General features: G+C 42.8%; 1 protein-coding gene across 5 annotated transcripts; it reads right to left on the bottom strand.

Moving 5' to 3' along the window:
* Window positions 1–673: 673 nt before the first annotated feature.
* mff.L (mitochondrial fission factor L homeolog) lies at window positions 674–18,451 on the bottom strand. Of its 5 annotated transcripts, none has more exons than XM_018261869.2 (8): window positions 18,288–18,451; window positions 10,157–10,374; window positions 9,778–9,950; window positions 8,517–8,605; window positions 4,697–4,855; window positions 3,870–3,929; window positions 1,795–1,879; window positions 674–1,668 (listed from the first exon to the last, which is right to left on the bottom strand). In XM_018261869.2, exons 2-8 carry the CDS (start codon window positions 10,371–10,373, stop codon window positions 1,537–1,539), a joined length of 915 nt encoding a protein of 304 aa, XP_018117358.1. In that variant the 5' UTR covers window position 10,374; window positions 18,288–18,451; the 3' UTR covers window positions 674–1,536.
* Window positions 18,452–19,156: the final 705 nt, after the last annotated feature.

The raw sequence follows: 19,156 nt of genomic DNA on the forward strand, positions 1-19,156 counted from the left end.
CCTTCTCCCAAAGAATATATTAAAAATAAAGTGTATGCCCAAAATCTATAATTCCATCTGGCTAAATAAGGAATGCAACAGAACATCTCTACCTGTCTATTGCTTGGATCAATGGCCAACATTGTGCATCAGAGCAGATGAAATTTTCAAACCTGCCCAATCCCTTAAGGTGGCCATAGACGTAGAGATCCGCTCGTTTGGCGATGTCGCCAAATGAGCGTCTCTCTCCCTGATATGCACACATTGAAGTGGGCGATATCGGGCTGATCCGATCGTGGGCCCTAGCGACCAGGGATAGGATAAGAATAGATCGGATACGGGCGGTCGGATTGCGGGACCACATATACGCATAGATGCAGCCGCAATTCAACGGGAATTTTTAACCTGCTCAATCGAGATCTGCCTGATTTTCGCCCAGATATTGATCGGGGAAGCCCGTCGGATGGCTCCACACACGGGCCAATAAGCTGCAGACTCGATCTGTCAGCAGCCTTTATCGGCCCGTGTATGGGGGCCTTTACTCAATATAAATCCATAGTGCAAGAACAAAGGCAGCCTGAGTGACTGGAGTCTGGAGACAGGATTGGGAGTTAGCAGCTTAGCTTTCCAGATAAATAACAATGGCTAACGTTCTTATAACAGTAAATAAATGGCAAGGAATTAATAGTGAGAATGATTTTTAAATAGAGAGTTTTAATAACCCAGACATTATTCTGCACACCTACACTCTGGTCGCCAGCTACATTTTAAGCCGAATATGGAACTCGCTCATTTCTAAGAACAAATTATTTACATTACAGCACATGCAGGGGGGATTTACAAGGAAGGGGATGATTTCTTCACACAAATGATATTTACACAGGGAGGCCTGCACTATACTTAGCTTGCAGCATAGAAATCAACGGGATGCAGGTTTAATGTATTTGAATCTGCCCAAGTGAGTGGAAACTAGTGTTGTAGAAGAGAGCAAGGCATGCGATTCCCATAACTTCTGGCCAATTGTGTTACAGAGAAAACAGAACCAATTAAAGTATGATTTATCATGCATAGGGCCATGGTTTTAAATGCACAGAGCATCTATTCTGTTTATTATGGTGCCTGGAAACAAAGCCCTGCTTAGACTGTTCTTGCTCTACTAGTAAGGCTGATTTACCAAGATAGGTGCTAAATCACAGAAATACAGTTGCCAATAACATCCAATCATTTTCTGATCAAAACAAACTGCTGATTGGTTGTGAAGGGTAACTGCACTTGTGCAATTTAGCTGTTAGGTTTGTAAATAAGCCCATGTATGTATTACACTGCACTAAACCTGCTGACAAAATCAACACATGCTAGGTGGGCCCATTATGCTGAGAAAGGGGGAAGAGAGGAATGGCGTCTCAAGATGTGCCCATTGCATACAGTCTTTTTTATTATACGTGGGCAGTGGTTTGTGCTGTAAATCGAGAAGTTCCCAACATCCACCATACAAAGTGGCACTGCAAGGTCTTCAGGAGCTTTTAAATCCCCTCCTAATTGAAGTCCGGGGTTGCTTTAACGCCGGAACCACAGCCAGCTGTTCAGGAGTCCGAAGATGATGATGATGGAATACATGGTCATTTCATGCTTGACTCGTTCTTTGTTTTCTTCTTCTAGAAGCAGAAGACGTCTGTTCAGTTTGATTATCTAGGAGAGGAGAATGGAGGTGTGATTTATACCCACCACAATCAGAAAAGTTTGGAAAATTTCCACATATTCATTGAGCTGATCAGAGAAGCCTGTAATGCAACTTCAGTGAAACCTTGCACGTACCTGCCTCCTTAATGATGCTGCGTCTGCTAAAGCTAAGTCATCTGGGGTGGAGTCCAAAGTTGTGTCTAATGTGGACATTGCAGACCTGCAGAAGGAGTGATGGAAATGATATCAGAGGACCCATGCATAAAGACAAGCTCAGTCCAATCCTCTGTGCCAATGCTGATGGGAGTGCTACAGAGAGGCTCAATAAGTGGCACGAAGGAGAAACAGCCCAGAAGAAAAGACGAGGCCAAGTTTTAACCATAAACATCCCAGGTACATTGCATTTCTAAAGCATGCGCATTGCGATATGTTCACTAGTATGGTGTTCTTCTATTTATGATATCGTTTTCAGAGTACTGAGCAGGTGCTTAGAGAAGGTGGAATAATCCAGCTGGCTATTTAAAGGAACAGTAACCTCAAAAAATGAAAAATAAAATGCAGTGTTGCCCTGCACTGGTAAAACTGCTGTGTTTGCTTCAGAAACACGAATATTATTTATATAAATAAACTGCTGTGTAGCAATGGGGGCAGCCATTCAAAGGAGAAAAGGCTCCGGTTACTCAGCAGATAAGCTCTGTAGAACATAATAGTGTTATCTGTTATCCACTATTTAACCTGTGCCATATAGCCCTTTTTCAATTCCCCCATTGCTCCACAGCAGCTTGTTTATGTGAACTATAGTAGTGTTTCTGAAGCAAACACATCAGTTTTACCAGTGCACCAGTACATTATATTTTCATTACTTTAAAACACTAATTTTTTAGTGTTACGGTTTCTTTAAAGCGATAATGACACGTTTCTATAAAAATCATACGAACGTGTCAGTATGAAGTAAATGCTGCACAGAATAGTTCCCCCGCAAAGCCGCCCCAGCCCGCGCACCTGTGTACAGCAGACCGGCTGAAACAGCTTACTGATCTTCCGGGTTGCTTCAGTGATTTTGGGCTGGGGGCGGAGCGATCATTCCATAGGCTGAAGTCCTGTTTTGATTCGTAATCAGCCTATGGAAGTATCGTGCCACCCCCAGCCCAGCTTCAATGAAACGTTTGAGAACATCATTTAGCTGTTGGAGGGTCGGGTGAGTGCGGGTTTGCGGGGGAATATACCAGATGCAGCATTTACTTCATACTGACACATTCCTATGATTTTTACAGTAACGTGTCAGTATCGCTTTAACTTTACCACAGGGTTTTGATATCAAAACCCTAGGAATAGTCACTAACAGTATAGCACACAGCAAGTGCCATACATATTGCCAAAACAAATGAAAATATATTGAGGATTATTATTGCTATAATATTGGTATCATGACAGCAAGTTGAAAATAATTGCACAGTAGGCTTGGATTGCATTCAAATACTACAAGGTGTAAGTATCAACAGCAGCCACAGGCCAGGGGCTGAACATCTTTTCAAGCTGCAATTTATGGCAGAACCCTGAGAAAGGTATAGGAAAGTGTGAGCAGCAACACTTGGTAACTCATGGCTGGACATTGTCAAAGAAACTTAAGTGTCCAACAAACACAATGTGGTTTACTACCTATGGGTTTGCAGTACACACGACCAGACTAAGACACTGCCGATGTGTCATTAAGTTACATTTAAAAGCTTAAATGCCAGCCATGTATGCCCATAAGCATCCAGCCATACTGTATATAAACTCCTGCTCCTAAATAAAGTAAGGCAGGGTATGTAGTGGCACAATGGGCATCTAAAGTCACCCAGAAATGACCCTTAGTCTTTCCTACAATTACTCACCGGATGCTACACCACTATAGGGTAGAAACTTAGCAGAACATAGTTTATTATTGCAGCTGCTCTGTTCATAATACACTATTATTAATGATTTGAGTTAGATTTTTCCCCATAGTGTGCTATACTGTCCCCAGGCTCATGCACATGATCCTGTGCCACCATATTGTTGTCAGCCTTAGTCCCTGGCTTTACCTTGTACAAGAAATGGGTTGAAACAGTCTCTACATTAGATCCAAATCAGTCATTTATAGAGGTGGGCTTCAGACAGTACCAGAATGAGAGGACATAGATAACTGAATACATAAGCATAACTGAATAGAGAAAGGTTTGGGTTACCTGGGGTTATCATGATGGGTGACAGGAACAGAGGTCGATGATCCACCACGCAAGATAGGCCTGGTACAGGCACGTGCAGGGAAGAGACAATAAAAAGGGAAAAAGGAGAAGAGGGAGAAGAGAATAAGGAAAGGAAAGAGAATTACTAAATGCCCAAACACATTCATGTAATCACCACATGACCTGTGTATGCAGGGCTCCATGATCTAGAACACACATATACTTAAAGGAAAACTATACCCCCCAAACAATGTAGGTCTCTATTAAAAGATACTGAGTAAAACAGCTCATGTGTAAAACCCTGCTTCATGTAAATGAACCATTATCATAATAATATACTTTTTTAGTAGTATGTGCCATTGGGTAATCATAAATAGAAAATTGCCATTTTAAAAAATAAGGGCCGCCCCCTGAGATCGTAAGATTCACTGTGCTCACATACAAACCACATGTAAGGTCACATGAGCCAATTAACAGACAGAGTTCTGCCTTTTGCTTCCTCACTTCTTCCTGTTACAGTTAGTGTTGTAGTATTTCTGGTCAGGTGATCTCTGAGGCAGCACAGATAGAGTCACAAAATGGTGGTTCAAGGCAAGAGATGTAAAAGGGCAATATTTATGTAAATATATATTCCAGTTTGGTAAGATTCTTTAATATGTCATTCAATTTGATATAAACTATCTGTTGCTTAAGTATTCATTTTTGGGGTATAGTTTTCCTTTAATAGAAGGAGTAGCTTGGAACAGGTGGGGTCACATGGGCACTGCAAGTCAGTCTGGCACTGAAAGGGTTACAGGGGTGAGGAGGGTAATAGGGAAGACATTCACCTGCGGTTTTCATCCAGCACATCAAGGACCTGCTGATAAGCCCTGCGGGTGGAGGTCTGGATGAGCGACAGAATGCCACGGGGAGAGAAAAGATCTGCTCCAACTGCAGGGGGCGAGGGAGCGGGGCACAGGCGGCCTGCAGGGGCAGACGGAGTCGGGCTAACCAAAGGAGAGCAGCAGAGAGAAACAAAAAAGTAAGACTGTGTGTAAAAGGCAGACAGGGGAGTAAGAAATAGAGGAGTTCATAGTAGAGAAGGGTGAACACAATGTGAAAGACACACAAAGAATAAAGAAAGAAAGAATAGAGACAAAGGGGAGTAGTAAGTAAAGTAGTAAGAAAATAAAATATACATAAAAATCATGCAGAGATAAGTGCTATAATGGAAATACTACAAAAAGGAGCAAAAGAGGGTGTAATTTGGAAAAAGGAAAGACTGGAGGCCTGAAATTACTGCACTGAAGTTGGACATTAAGGGGCAAAAGGGCTGCACATTAGCATTGACTATACAGTATAGGGGAAATCAGAGAAGGTACAATATACACCAGGAATTATACTCCCAGAAATAACTCCTTACTCTAAGTACTGACAATGGCAGTTACACTCATCTTTTGCTTTTTACCCTTTTTCAGTTCTAAACAAACTAAACGTAAGGCTGTGGATCTGGTCATATACCTGTATCAAAGCTCTCATTACATTTCATTTGCACAGATCAGAGATGGAATTAGAAGCACAGGGAGCCCTTTCACTATGGTATATGCCTTGCTATACTTAGAAATAGGGGATATTTTCACTGGAAGGATAGTAAATATCAAGGGTACTAAGGGTTGCTAGGGTATAAAAGTGAACAAATGGAGGAGGCAGAGCAGCTGAAGCACAGGAATTGTAAGAAGAGGAGTTATACACAGGTACAAAAAGACGCACGGAAGAATTAGAACGATGGCTCACAGAAGTAAAAGGTGGGCTGAAAAGATGTTATATATAGAGATACAGCTGGGGGAACAAATGAGGAAAAGGATATGGCAAAAGGGAAAACTACAAAGGCTGGTAATAGGCCATTGGTTTCCAAAATGTGGGGCATGAATTAGAAATGGGACTCGGCATAAAGACCAAATCATTCCAACTAAAGGAGAGTGACTGGGCAGCGCACACGTAGTAGTAAGTCTTGGCGTTTTGTTGCCCAGCTTCTCACTGCTCATTGACACATCAAAACACACAGAGCACTTCCCATTCAAGTGACAGAAAACTTGGAATTGTTTTATTTTTGATTGCTCATAAAATGTGTTCTTATATCAGTAACATTGTCTTTTGCTAGAGGTTTGCCTTCAAAGGGGGCTGAAAACCTAGGGACTAACTGGGACAGATAATAAATAATGCCAGGCAGTATGTGGTGAGGTTATATGGGGATACAGGCTGAGTTATCACATGAAGAAAAAGAGGTGTATAAATATATAAAGACTTATATGGAGCTAGAGAAGGGACACAGAGCTGCATCATAAAATCTACTGAGGGCTCAGAAGCTGCTGCATAGCACTAAATACTGATGCTTGGAGTGCCAGGTATTAATGGACCCAGTACAGTAAGTGGCAAGGAAGTTTCATTAGGACAATAAAATAGATTCAAATAAAACGCTATTAAAAAGGAGTAACTGGAAAACAATGGGATTCTTTACAACCAGCTTTCGGGTCACTGCCTGTTTTGTCCTACGTGCATCCATACAGAGCATGTGATCAGCCACATTATAAATAATATCACAAAAACTTTATTTTCTCATTGAAAAACAGAGCAGAGTGTCAGTCATTAATTTGTAAAACAAATAAGAGCACCTAACACTTTTCATGTGGTTATCCAGCACTTCTTTAGAACTTGTTCCTGTACCTGGTGACAGGTACTTGCCATTAGGTGGCTATGTGTTTTATATTAATTACTTTTGAACCATTAATGTGTTTTTAAATGGTGACAATTGTTTCCTGATAATGTCAACTGCACAGTGTCGGAGACTGTGGATATTCTAGCAGAAAGATGAGCCCAGGGAATTATCCTACTAATACAGGGGTGCCTTGTATAGCACCTCAACACACTTCTCATGTTTTGCACTATTCTTATAAAAGGAAATTAATTATTATCCAAGCTGCAAGGACAGCATCACACTGATATTTAAATGTTTAGGAATAATAATATTCAGAGCACCACACAGAGAAACTATATTCTTATATTTCAAGGCAAATCAACTTCCCGTAAAATGTGAAACCTTCTCTTCAACAACCCTCCACCAAGTACTGCCCAGTATATTCAACTCTATCTAACCTTAATTACTGCATCAGAATCAATTGCAGTTCTCAAAAAGATTCCATAAGGGGTACGTCAGTATAAGAAAGATCACACTGAAATGGGTAACAATGAGTTTGCCCAGAAAAGGAACACACAAATATTGCTGTGATTAGATTAATATTCAGGAACACATAAATAAAACTGAAAAGGAATACAGATCCAGGCCAGAACATTAACCTAGGGAGAAAATACTATGTTTCCAGCAGAGCCTTTTAAACTTCAGGGATCCCCAACCTTTAGAACCCGTGAGCAACATTCAGAAGTAAAAGGAGTTGGGGAGCAACACTAGCATGAAAAATGTTCTTTGGGTGCCAAATAAGGGGTGTGATTGGCCTTATAGTAGCCCCTATATGGATTGTCAACCAACATTGAGGCTCTGTTTGGCAGTACAACTAGTTTTTCTACAACCAAAACTTGCCACCAAGCCTGGAATTTGAAAAAAATCACCTGCTTTGAGGACACGGAGAGCAACATGTTGCTCACGAGCTACTGGTTGGGGACCACTGTTTAAAGTAATGGATTAGGGTTAATTTAATGGAGGAGACAGACAATCCACTATGAGTAGTGTTTTGTATAATCTCATGTAATGCTCATAAGACAGGGAGTTTGTTGTTCTGCTGGTAGCCCGTGCATGGTATGGGAGGGGGGCTGGATGGATGGATGGACAAACATCAGTTATTTTATTATTTGTGTTACAAGTTGGTCTTTAACAAGTCACATAAGAGTGTAAAAGCTCAGTCACTTTTCTCCATTATGACCCATCAGTGATACATAGGGTTTTACCAGGAAACAAGTGCAGGTGAAGCTGTTTCTCCTGAGCCTCTCAATAAATATCTCATGCTCTTTTCAACCAGTCTTTGTCTACCACACCCCTGCAAGTCATTGTAACCCAGTGGCTCCCAAACTGTGGGGCTGGCTTCCCTGGGAGGGGGGTGGCTTTAAAGCAGTGGTTGGAGAGCTCAGTCTGAAGGCCATTTAAGATGAGAAGGGAAGTATAGCTGTTTCCTTTCCTAGATAAACCTAAAAGCCCAGCTCTAAGGTCTGTTCAGGTTAGAATTGAAGTGAATATGTATTTGTGATCCTAGACATTGTTGAAATAAAGACTGAGTAATTGATACACTCATATCTTCCTAATCTGTACTCATTTCATCCGTTAAGGGAAGCTCTGAGCAATGTTGGACCTTCAACGGACAGCATGATCCAAGGCTGGGCATTCAAGTGAAAACGGACAGCTACTAGTGTAGTATAATGGTAGTTTAACGGTATAATCTGTAAAGTGTTATTTGGTGCCTCATTTTAATAAGTCTTTTTGCCAGATACTAACATTATCCAGAAATACTTGTCTGTTTTTAATCACTTTCTGTAAAAACATTAATACACCAATTTTTTCTGCACAAGCAGAAAAAGTCTCAAAGGCCTTGAAACAACAGGAAAACAAAGATATGAGGCATGAAAACAGTCTTTACAGAGAAAAGAGGCATCAAAGCTTACATGGAGTCATGTCTGACGAGCTGTCCATTCTGCCTCAATGAATTCTCAGAGGCTAATCCGTCTCTCTTCAGATTCCCGCTGCTGCGTACCTAAGGATTTGAGTGACAGGGGTCAGACACTAGGCATACAGAGCCCTTTCTTAATTACATACAGGGATATACTACGTTATATAAATAAAAGGTGTTGTATAACCCTAGAGAGCAGGGCCGCCATCAGGGGGGGACAGGGAGTAGAGTTGTAGGGGGCCCGAGGGTAAGGGGGGCCCCGGCCACGCCACACTTTCTTGATTAGCCGGGCCCCCCTGCTTTCTGAGAGCTGCCGACTTCGGGTAAGCAGGGCAGGAGCACAAGGGGAGGTATCTTCTGTCCATTACTTCCCCTTATTGGTCACTGAGTTTAAGTCCCGGTTGAGCTGCTCAGGGATTGAATAGCTGAGGTTTGAACTTCTCCTCCAGCTCATCCAATCACCATGCAGCTTTACCAGGACTTGAAATTCTGTGACCAATAAGGGAAGAAAATGCTGTCACTGGAAGAAGATGCAGCCACCTGTGCTCCCCTCCTCCCTTCTGTAGTTGGCAGCTCACTGACAGCAGGTGGGCCACACTAATGAAGTAAGTGTAACATGGCAGGGCCCCCCTAAAGGTAACCCTTTGTGGTCCCTGTTGTGTGGTGGGGCCTGGGCACCACATTTTTTTTTAAACTTCTGGGGGGGGCAAATTTTTTACATGGACGTTTAAGGGGGGCCCTGGCCACCAATTTTCTTATAACGTGGGGGGGGGGGGGCTGGCCACCAATATTTTTTAATGGGGGCCCTGACCACAAATGTTTTTTTTAATGGGGGGCCCTGACCACAAATGTTTTTTTCAATGGGGGGGCCCAGACCACTAATATTTTTTTATTAACAAACGGGAACTATAGCCACCAATGTTTTTTTTAGTGTGCGGTGGACCTGTGGGGTGGGGAGAGGTGACCTGTAGGTGGGGCTTGTGGTGGGCACAGCCCAGGGAGCCCAGGACATTTTTTCGTATGGGGCCCTGCGGTTTCTGATGGCGGTGCTACTAGAGAGATGCATGGGGAGCTGGCATGCAGGTTGCTCGTGTATAAGCAATGAAATGATACACAGACCAAGTCACAGAGATAAAAGCGATTAAGTCTGCACGATGGGGGAGGTTACATCCCTTACATCGACTGTATCATATGCCATATTTTAGGCAAATACAAGGCTTTTTTTTTTTAATGAGAAAAAAGGAAAAGTTATCTGCCTCTTTGCTGTGTGGAGTGGCTGGTGCGGGTCCTTCCAAATCCAGAAAGTCTAGCGGCCTTTCACTCAGAGTGAGGACCCTCGGTGGGGTTTTCAGTGCAAGGGCCGCGATGTTAGCTCCAGGGATGAAATCCAAATTAGAAGGCCTTGAGAAGAGAGACTCCTCACTGTGACCTGTAAGCGGAGAGGTAACGAGGTCAGACTATTAGTAACGGCACAGACTGTTAGTAGAAATCTGATCTCTGTGTCGTGAATGCCATTTTATTGTATCACTTCTCTAACAAATGACTCTTCTATTAATGAATTTGCTGTCAGGGAATTATGTTCTGCCCAAATGCATGCGAATGCCCCAGGAAATCTAAATGTTATCAATGTCTCACCTGCTATCACAATCCTCTCAGGCACCTCCATAAATACTCCAGGAATGGGCATGTCTGGCTGAGTTTTTGGGTCGACTCCTGAGTTACTTGGAGCCACTTTAAGCTTCTCTGGGACCCTCATGCTCTGGCTGATCCCTTCTGTGTACTCTCTCTCATACTGCATGCGGTTTATCTCAGCCATCTCTGTGCTTGGGGGTGAGAAGCCTTTAATGTTCATCCTAAGGAGACAGTAGATCACAGTTTAGAAAGCAAAACTGAGTGCAGAGAATTGTGGAGTAGCAGTACAGTTTATGGTACAAGGAAGGCCCAGATATCATTTTCAGGAGTGGATGCAACATCAAGTCATACTTTCAATGCAGCGAGCACTGCTTATAATCCTGCTACAAGCACTTGTTCTACAGAAGCTGGATCATGAGTGCTTCAAGTTCCTACAGTACTATATCAAATCAGAGGCTGCCTTCTTGCTGCCTTATACATCTCCCACATCCCAGAGAATAGAAAGCTGCTGAGGAAGCCAGAAATTGTTCAACAACTATAGGGCTGCATGCAGATCATCCCTTCCCTATGCTAATATGGATTATGTCAGTGAAAGCTGTGTGTTAGTTATAAGATCACCTATAATCTGTTGTTAACTTTCTGGGTTGCTTTTTTAACAATTCGTTTTTATTAAATGTAAATGTGTACATATTATTACATTGTATAGCAAATGTGCAATTGCCTGTGGTACAACGTATTGATTGTAATTAACATTTCAACCCCAGTTAAAATAATAATGATACAAATAATAAAAAGAAAAGCAATAACCTTGCAGTGTAACCGATCACATTCTTCCATACGAGTAAATTTTTTCTATCGTTAATAAAACATCTTATCAACAGATTTCTAAGAACAAACGATGTCTATGTCATTCTACGCGAGAACCAGAGAAATGTTGGCAAACAAGTCCTAAGAGGGTTCAAAATCCACCCAGGACGCCCATATTTTATCAAATTTTTGCGGGCAGCCTCGTCTCATATACGTAAGCCTATAAAGAGAGATGGCTTTGTCAATCAGTGCTTCCCAAGTCACCAGCTTTGAGCCAGTAAAAGATTTCCAGTGGATTGCTATAGTTTTTTTTGCTTACATACACAGTAATATAATCAATGTTCTTTGAGCCCTTCTAGGTGAAAGATCCACAACCTGGTTAAGCAAGATTACCAAGGGGTCCAATGAGAGGATTAAGCCTGTCCTCTCTTGTATACTTTTCACCACTTTCCCCCAAAAGCGCTGTGCCCTAGAGCAGTTCCACACCAGGTGAAAGAGATCTGATGGAGAATATTGACATCTTGCCCAATCTCTGGATTCATTATGTGAGTGTAAGAAATGGGGTGTAAAATATGTACGATGGAGATATTTTAGCTAATTTAGTCTATCCCTGCTGCAAATAATCCCATCAAAGGTGGCCTCTAAAACATCTTCCCATTGTTCTGGGGAAAGATGTGGGATGTCTCACTGCCACTTGCTATACAGTTTGGGTAGTAGAGTGCTACCTGTTAGCAATAACCTATTGTAAAATGTTGTGAGGGGTTTCTTAAGATCCTCTGTGTGTCCTAGGAGTTCAAGTGCTCTTGGAGAGATGTCAATAGGATGGGCTCCAAACTGGGTCCCCACTGCATGTCGCAATTTCAGATATCTGAAGAGCATGTTATTGGGGAGGGAGAAAGAGTGCCTAAAGGTGGCCATACACGGAGAGATCCGCTCGTTTGGCGACATCTCTCTCCGATATGCCCACCTTGAGGTGGGCAATATCGGGTTGATCCGTTCGTGGGCCCTAGGATCCTAAGGAATGGGAACGGGCGGTCGGTTTGCGGGACCGCATCAACAAACAGATGCGACGGGATTGTTTGTCCCATCCGATCGAGATCTGGCCACTCTGGCCAATAAGCTGTCGACTCAGTCTGTCTGCAGCTTTTATCGACCCGTGTATGGCCGCCTTTAGCTCTGGAAAAGTTAGGAGAGTGCCTTCTGGCATAATATCCGAGATATATTTGATATTGTAGCTCGCCCATAACTGAGGATCTGGAATAGTCTTAAACTGTTGGAGCTTGGGATTACACCATAGGGGAGTATACTGCTGGGATTTGGGAAATGGTTTACATGCCATTTTCCAGGCTCCAACTATGGCTTTCATTTGTGGGGTAACCCTCTCAGCAGAAGCCGTACCCCGGTACAAATCCCCTCCTGGGATCCCACAATTTGTGCCTCCAGCATAGTAGCTACATTAGTAGGCGAAGGCGACATCCATCTCCATGCCACTACCATCTGTGCTGCTAAATAATATATATAGAGATTTGGCACTGCCAGCCCCCCTCTGGTAGTTGGTAGCTGCAGAGTTTGCAATGAAATCCTGGGCTGCTCTGCATTCCAAAATAAGGTTAACATAAGACCCTTAATCTTGTTGAAGGCGGAGTGGGGAATCACTATAGGGGACTGGCGGAAGACGTACGTCAATTTCGGGAGAACTACCATTTTAAATAAATTGATTCTTCCTGCAAGGGTAAGCGGAAGACATTTCCAATTCTCGATTCTAATACCCAAGTATTCTAAAATGGGACTAACATTCAGCTCCGTAAACTTCGCCAAGTCCAAATGAATCCAGATCCCCAGATATTTAAACTTATCTACCCACATCAACTACACCGTCTGGTTAGGCTGATTGGGGGTCTATTGGGAAGATTACAGATTTTGTCCAGTTTATTTTAAGACCAGAGAAAGCCATATGGTTATTAATAATGTCTAAGGCATTCTTTAAAGATTGGTCTGGGTCTGCTAGATATAAAAGATTATCATCTGCATATAGGGAGATCAGTTCTGTCCTATTGCCCAGTTGCAGTCCCTTTACTCCCTTTGCGGCTTTTATACGGCACGCCAATGGTTCCATCGCCAGGGAAAATAGCAAAGGCGACAACGGCATCCCTGTCTGGTACCCCTAACTATTGAGAAAAAGTTGGAGAGTTTGGAAATAGTGCGGACCTTTGCTATTGGAAGGTTATATAGCGCCCGGACCCAAGATAGAAATGTTTGGTTAATGCACATTTTCCTCAAAGTAGCCCATAAATATTCCCACTCTACAGAGACAAAAGCTTTTTCGTTATTAATTGAGACCACTATTCTACTACCATTGTTATCGTGTGTGACAGAAAGATTTGTGAAAAGCCGTCTGAGATTGGTATCAGTCAGATTGGTATCAGTTGGAGGAGATATCACCTCCTCCAAATGTTGGGACAGTCTCATGGCAAGCACTTTTGCCAAAATCTTTGCATCGACATTAATGAGGGATATGGGCCTATATGAGGCACAGCTTAGTGAAAGTTTCCCTGATTTGGGTATAAGAACTATTAGGGTAGGGACACACTGGGCGATTTGGGGAGATTTAGTCGCCTGGCGACTAATCGCCGCGACTTTCCACGACCAATCTTCCCCGAATGCCTCCCCTCACTCTGCGCCTGGATAAAATGAAAAATCGCCTGCGCTAATCACACGCGGCGATTTGTTTTCCGAAGTCGCCCGAAGTTTCCTCGTGAGGCAACTTCGGGCGATTTCGGAAAACGAATCGCCGTGTGTGATTAGCGCCGGCGACTTTTCATTTTATCCAGGCGCAGAGTGAGGGGAGGCATTCGGGGAGAAAAGTCGCTGCGATTAGTCGCCAGGCGACTAAATCTCCCCAAATCGCCCAGTGTGTCCCTGGTCTTAAGGTTTCTCTCATGGACTTTGGGAGGGGGTCCCGTTTGGTTATTCCATTATATAACTTAGCTAAAGTGGGTGCTAATTTTTTGGCATGCCTTTTGTACCATTCCGCCGGTATCCCATCTAAACCCGGTATTTTCCCTGCGGAGAGAGCTGAGATGGCCAATTACATCTCCGATGGAGTAATTTCCTGCGCTAGCTGTTGGGAGATTTGGTCCGGGAGTACAGAAAGTTGTATAGACTCGAGGTATTGGTGGAGTTCTTCTGGGGCGACTGAAAGCTTAGAGGTGTATAGAAAAAGTTTTGAAAGCCTCATTTATGCCCTCCGGAGAGGAAACAAGCTCCCCACTAGGTAGCTTGATGGCCGGGATGGAGGTGGTTACCGACTCATCCCTAGAGAGATTTGCTAAAAGCTTATCAGTTTTATCACCATGTTCAAACACATTTGTTTTTTGCAGGAGAATATTCTTCTTAGTGAGTTCTATTTGCGCCAAGTTAAGAGCTTCCTGACACTGTTGTCATCCCCACTTTATCTCATCTGTAGGCTCGGACACATGTCTAGCTTCTGCTTCTATCACCTTGTCACTTTTTTGGGAGATATCGGCTGCTGCATTACGATTGTGTGCTTTAATATGACTTATAAACTCTCTTCTAATGTATGCTTTAAGCGCATCCCAGTAGTTGCCCATAGATGTCTCCCCCAGATTAATGGCCAAGTATGTGTCTATACAGTTCTGAATAAGTTCCCCCAAATCCTGGTGATTTGCCCGGGACGGGCTCAGCCTCCATACTCTATCAGATGGCGTATTCGATGTCACCATAGTAACTAGCATTGGGGAATGGTCTGATATGCCTCTAGTTAATATTTCAACATTTTGTATCAGTTTGGCAGCCTCCCCACATCCTAAAGCCAAGTCTATCCTGGACAGGGCATTATGTCCAGCCGAGTAACATGTATATTGTTTAACCCCGGGGTTGCGCTCCCTCCACAAATCATGCAAACTAAAAGTCGAGAGCCATCTAACAAAGGCAGGGGTATTAACTTTCTGGTTTCCAGACTTCATGTAATGGTCATTTAAAGTGATATTGACACTAAAATTTTATTTTCAAAATATTCATCTACATTAAAATTTACCTGTAGGTCATGTTGATTGTTTTTCACTGATAGTTCTGCTTTTGTAAGTAATTGTTACTTGAGGTTCCTTAACTTGACTGTTTTGCCAACCTGACTGCCCCTCCTCTAACGGACTCCTGCTACACAATTATGGCAGCCTCTTCATAGAGGAACATGGGGATACAAAAAAGGTAATGTAAAAGCACCTGACAAATACTTTTAGGGCAAAATTATAAATCTTATGCAAAGACAATATTATGAAAGATATAAAAATAAGTTTATTTTCTGGTGTCAGTATCTCTTTAAAATATGTGCATAGTATGGGCATATAAACATATGTATTTTGTGCATGCTGGGAATCCAACAACAGCTGAATGTCTGTGAGCTATGCGTGTGTTTGCGCAGTTATAATCTCATTTCATATGTAGGTTATGTATGTATGGGAGTATAAATTTGTGCATGCTTTGTATATACAGTACTGCAGACAAATACAAATAAAGCTACGCTCTCTTGAGTTTTTTTTTCAGCTATGATAATATAACAGAAAACCCCTTTGTGTACTTGTTCCAGTGGGGTCTGTGCTTTTAACAGGGGATCAAGTAGGAGGTTTAGCCTAAAGGCAGGTTAGGGTGAGGTCACATTCCTTCTTCTTAAAGTGGTTGTTCAATTTTATATAAACTTTCAGCATGGTGTAGAGTGATATTCTTGTTGCTAAGGTCCACGTTACCCTAGCAACCATGCATTCATTTGAAGAGACTGGAATATAAATAGGAGAGGGCCTGAAGAGAACGAGGGAGTAATAAAAAGTAGCAATAAAAATAAATCAATCGATCCCCCATTTGAAATTTGGAAAGAGTCAGAAGGTGGCTGCAAATACAACAAAAACTATAAAAAATGAAGAACAATTGAAAGGTTGCTTAGAATTATCCATTCTAGAATATACTAAAGGTTAACTTAAAGGTGAACTGCCCCTTTGAACTGGTGATAGCCAAGGGCTGAGTGGCACCCCGTGCTGGTCGGGCATACATAACAGCCCTATGGACATGTGTAGGCCCACACTGGCAATCTACAGATTTTAATAGAGGCCAGGTCTTGGCCATGCAGTTGATGTCGGTGTGGGGCAGAGGTCTGGTTGGTAGGACTAACGGCAAAAGGCCCTGGGTAGCTTTTCTTGACTGCACATGGTTCTGGTACCTGCGGGTGCATACGCATTGATGCAGTAAACTAAGCTTAATAACAATGGAATGTGAGGATCTCCCCATTAATTTACAAATTTGCTTGTGCACAAAACCTTTTATTATCAATATAGGTCAACCCGCCACTTACAGCTGGAATTACCATTTTATTTGTTTAAAAGAGAACTAAAGCTTAACTAAAGAAGTAGCTAGAAATGTTCCAATGTATAAACTCAAAACGGAGGACAAAAGGACAATATGCAGGATAACTGCCAATGTGCAATTGTATTGCTATCCACACAACATGTTTCGGGCATCACAGGCCCTTTTTCAAATGCAGAGCAAATAGCTAGAAATGTTGTACATTATGTTTTGAGCTTCTGTACCAAGGCAACCACAGCCCTTTAGCATTAAAAATCTGTCTCCAAAGATGCCCCAGTAGCTCCCCATCTTCTTTTCTGCTGATTCATTGCACATGCTCTGTGCTGCTGTCACTTACTGAGCTTAGGGACCCACTCACAATATACAGTACACATAGAATAGAAATGTCACAATATAAGGCTGATTAGTAATTAATACAGATAATTATTACATGGCAGCACAGAAACCAGTGCAATTAGATTTAGATTTTAATAATCAGCCCTGGAGCATCAGCTTATATTACATGCCAACCTCATTTTCTGCTGGATAATTTGTGACAACCCCTAAGCTTAGCTTCTCAACAGCTGCTCAGAGCCCACTGAGCATGTGAGTGTCACAGACACTTTCCAAGATGGTGACCCCCTGTGAAAAGTCCTGGATCATTGCTGCTATTGAAAAGCTGAAACTTTAGGCTGCAGCAATAAGTTCAGTATATAAAATATGGCATTTTTAGCTATATTCATTTTCAGGGTTAGTTCTCCTTTAAAAACAACTAGTGGGGTATATCATTGCTAAAACATTCTCATCTCTGTCATACAATCAGATCTGGAATTAAGGTGGCCATACACGGGCCAATAAAAAGTGCCGACAGACCAAGTCGACAGCTTATTGGCCCGTGTATGGGGCCCTCCGACGGGCTTTCCTGATCGATATCTGGCCGAAAGTCGGACAGATGTCGATCGGATGGGACTAAAAATACCATTGGATCGCGGTCGCATCTGTTCATTGATGCGGTCCCACTATCCGACCGCGGTTACCCATCGTTAGGATCCAATCGTTGGGCCCTACAGCCCACGATCGGTTCAGCCCGATATTGCCCACCTCAAGATGGGCATATCGGGGAGAGATCCCCTCGTTTGGCGACATCGCCAAACGAGCGGATCTCTCCGTGTATGGCCATCTTTAGAGAGGTGGCCCTAGCCATGAGGATAGGTTGGGGCCAACATCTTTGGATAGATTTCTGGGGTTAGAAGATATTTGGGGATAGATATGTGGGGATAGATATGTGGGGATAGAAGATATTTGGGGATAGAAGATATTTGGGGATAGAAGATATTTGGGGATAGAAGATATCTGAGGATAGATATGTGGGGGATAGATATGTGGGGATAGATATTTGGGGATAGAAGATATTTGGGGATAGAAGATAATTGGGGATAGAAGATATTTGGGGATAGATATGTGGGGATAGATATGTGGGGGATAAATATGTGGGGGATAGATATGTGGGGGATAGATATGTGGGGATAGATATTTGGGGATAGAAGATATTTGGGGATAGATATGTGGGGGATAGATATGTGGGGATAGATATGTGGGGATAGAAGATATTTGGGGATAGAAGATATCTGAGGATAGATATGTGGGGATAGATATTTGGGGATAGAAGATATTTGGGGATAGAAGATATTTGGGGATAGATATGCTAAATCATGGATGTCCAGCTGCTGCAACTCCAGTTGTTGTTGAGCTACAACGTCAGACAGAGCTGGGGGGCTGCAGATTGGACAGTGCTGGTGTGACTGCTTCCCATGATACCAGTGGTTACACATTATAGTCTATGGTCTCAGCAACAGGAAGAGTTGGAACATCATTACGAGAGACAACCATTCTATCATCTCGCAGTAGCTGAGGGCTATTATAAGCGACTGACAGCGACTCGGGATAAATAAATATAACGAATAAGGATACATACAATGTACGCTCTTCAACCAGATCGTCCTTTCAGCCGTGTGCAATCTTCTAAGTCTGAGCCTACCCGGCTGCCATATGCCGGAAGCGGCTCTCTAGCTCTCCGCAGCTAACATTGAAAGCGGAAGTCCGGAATAGCGAAAAGGCCGAGTCGCTGACGTCAAGTGATGGTTGTCCCGTCTTACATAGCGACTGGGCTGGGGTGCGGGCGTGACAGGCCAAGGGATCATCGTATTAACATATATAATCTAGGTAGTATATAGTAAAGAGCTTTGCCCTTTTGTTTGTTGGAAGGTGTAGATGACAGCAGAACATCCAATGAAACCAAAAGTGAAAGGAGGTTTCACTATCAGCATAGGAAGGGGTTCTTTACTGTAAGCACTACAACATGTGGCACAAATCTGCTCTCCTGGGTGATAAAATATGGGTCAAGAAATTGACACTCAAAAATGCTGACTGTTGCCCCGATGGTTTCTTCAAGGAAAGTCCTGGCCAGAAGCTCATCCCCCTGTCTCCTTGTACAATTCAAAGCTTTTGTTGAGTCCTAACAAGACTTTGTGAGAAGGAGGTAATGGAAGAAAAAATTCAACTTCTGTTACTGGTCTAGTAACTTCTCAAGTCCCACCCAAACTTTATACCCATGATCCTCCTCACCTGTCCCCCGAGACCAAGGTGAGGGTTATGGGGTCTGCTCCCCAATAGTTACACTTTTGTAGGGCAGACCCTGTGAATGTCAAATCTACTTACAGATCGGGAATATTTATTTTTTGTAACCGGTTACTGTAACGATAAATCCTTAAAGGGCCGGTTGAATATCGTTGATTGTTTCTAAGCAGGGACTGCCCCGGGGAGCTGCAAGACGTGATGTTATCT

Source organism: Xenopus laevis, chromosome 5L (assembly GCF_017654675.1).
Source record: "Xenopus laevis strain J_2021 chromosome 5L, Xenopus_laevis_v10.1, whole genome shotgun sequence".
NCBI classification, from domain to species: domain Eukaryota; kingdom Metazoa; phylum Chordata; class Amphibia; order Anura; family Pipidae; genus Xenopus; species Xenopus laevis.